General features: G+C 41.0%; 1 protein-coding gene across 1 annotated transcript; it reads left to right on the top strand.

The window, feature by feature from the left end:
* The first annotated feature begins 480 nt into the window (after positions 1–480).
* Positions 481–1,535, top strand: LOC114414580 (abscisic acid receptor PYR1-like). Its single transcript, XM_028378885.1, has one exon. It carries the CDS (start codon positions 623–625, stop codon positions 1,265–1,267), a length of 645 nt encoding a protein of 214 aa, XP_028234686.1. The 5' UTR covers positions 481–622; the 3' UTR covers positions 1,268–1,535.
* The last annotated feature ends 494 nt before the right edge of the window (positions 1,536–2,029 follow it).

The raw sequence follows: 2,029 nt of genomic DNA, 5'->3' as shown, positions 1-2,029 counted from the left end.
ACCAACATAGGACTTAAAATTGATGTTAAACGATTGTTTTCTTAACATAAATTTTCAATAATCTATACCCCAAACAAAACATACGATACTTTCTTTTTCTAGAATTAAAAATTTCATCAACTTTCCAATCCGACACTTTAAAATGAATGGAGCATATATGAGTATACGACAGTGTGCTATAATTGGCTCAACTTACTTGGATCAGGTTAATCCAGAGCGCTCAAATCAAGAAAACGCCCATATTTTTTTCTCGAATATTGTAAAATATTTACATTCTTTATCATCATCATAATAAATAAAATAACAAAAATCAACAAAAATTAGTTCAATAACAAATAGACTTAGACCTTGAAAAGGATTGGATTCTTGTTATTTGATAATCTTATCACTGAGTAAGTGCTGATGATTTTCCATTAAGGAACCCAATTGTCCTAATTTTTTTTATAAAAAAATAAAATAAACGCGACAGACAAAATCATACTCAATTAGTTCTGAGACCATTCCATTTGAATAGGGACCAAAACAGCAGAAAACCCTCTTTTATTTTCAAAATTACCCTTTTCGAGCTTGGAGTTCCCAACAACTATCTTATTCCTTCACTCACTCCTCTCTGCGCTTGGCTATGGAAAAAACGCACAGCTCCAGCGCAGAGGAGCAGGATCCGACCCGGCGCCACCTGGATCCCCCACCCGGGTTAACTGCTGAAGAGTTCGAGGACCTCAAACCCTCCGTGCTGGAGCACCACACCTACTCCGTCACACCCACCCGCCAAAGCTCCTCCCTCCTCGCGCAGCGCATCCACGCGCCACCACACGCGGTGTGGTCCGTCGTGCGCTGCTTCGACAACCCACAGGCCTACAAGCACTTCATCAAGAGCTGCCACGTCAAGGAGGGCTTCCAGCTCGCCGTGGGGTCCACCCGCGATGTCCACGTCATCTCAGGGCTACCGGCTGCCACCAGCACCGAGCGCCTCGACCTGCTCGACGACGACAGACACGTCATCGGCTTCACCATCGTCGGGGGCGACCACAGGCTCAGGAACTACCGGTCAGTCACCTCGGTGCACGGGTTCGAGTGCGACGGAAAGATCTGGACCGTTGTTCTGGAATCGTACGTCGTGGACGTGCCCGAAGGGAACACCGAGGAGGACACGCGTCTGTTTGCTGATACTGTTGTGAAGCTGAATCTGCAGAAGCTGGCGTCTGTCAGCGAAGGAATGTGCGGTGACGGTGACGGTGACGGTGACGGTAAGGGTAATAAATCATAGTTTGCGCGACCCAAACCCGAAGAAGAAAAAGAAAAGGTTCGAAATTGAAAATTAAAAAAGAAGGAAATCATTCGGAAAGCTTTTTTTTTTATCTTTTTTTATTGGAAGTGTTTTTGTTTCTATTTTTGGGTGAACATGTTATTATTACTATTATTAGTTTTATTTTTCACTGTTTGAAATTACTAGCATGTCCTTTGTTTGGTGGATTGGCCAGGTTGAACTTGTTTCACGTGGGAAATAAAGTGGTGGCTTTATTTGTTATTTCAAAGGTCTATCCTGTGGATGTTGATTTCTCTCTAAAATCTGCTGTCTGATCACGATTTGATATTTTGATTCCAATTCCTGTCCTTTCTTAATTCATTTTGGTGGTTTATTTTATATCATGGTACTATCCCTTTTTTTATAAAAAAAAAAAAGGCAAATGAAACTTTGTATTAATATGAAATAAGGATTCAGCTATAAATAGCTGTACAGTATAGTAATTACATCAAATCCCTCAAAAAACCTCATAAATAAACCTGCCCCCAATGCTATTGACCCTTGTACCAAAAAGCTTCCTCCTATTGTCAGGCATATAAACACTGCCAAGGATTTATGCACCAGTTAGATAAAAACAAACCTGATTCTGAACCCTTTTTATACAAAAACCACTGCCAAAATGTTTCCTAATCCTTTACAGACTGTATAGCTCCCCCAACTTCATCAAATAAAATTCTATTTCGCATCCTCCAAATAGTCTACTACAAAAATGTTTATGATGTG

Source organism: Glycine soja, chromosome 1 (assembly GCF_004193775.1).
Source record: "Glycine soja cultivar W05 chromosome 1, ASM419377v2, whole genome shotgun sequence".
In the NCBI taxonomy this organism is placed as follows: domain Eukaryota; kingdom Viridiplantae; phylum Streptophyta; class Magnoliopsida; order Fabales; family Fabaceae; genus Glycine; species Glycine soja.
The sequence above is the reverse complement of the archived record's forward strand: the minus strand, read 5'-3'. Positions and strand labels throughout refer to the sequence as shown.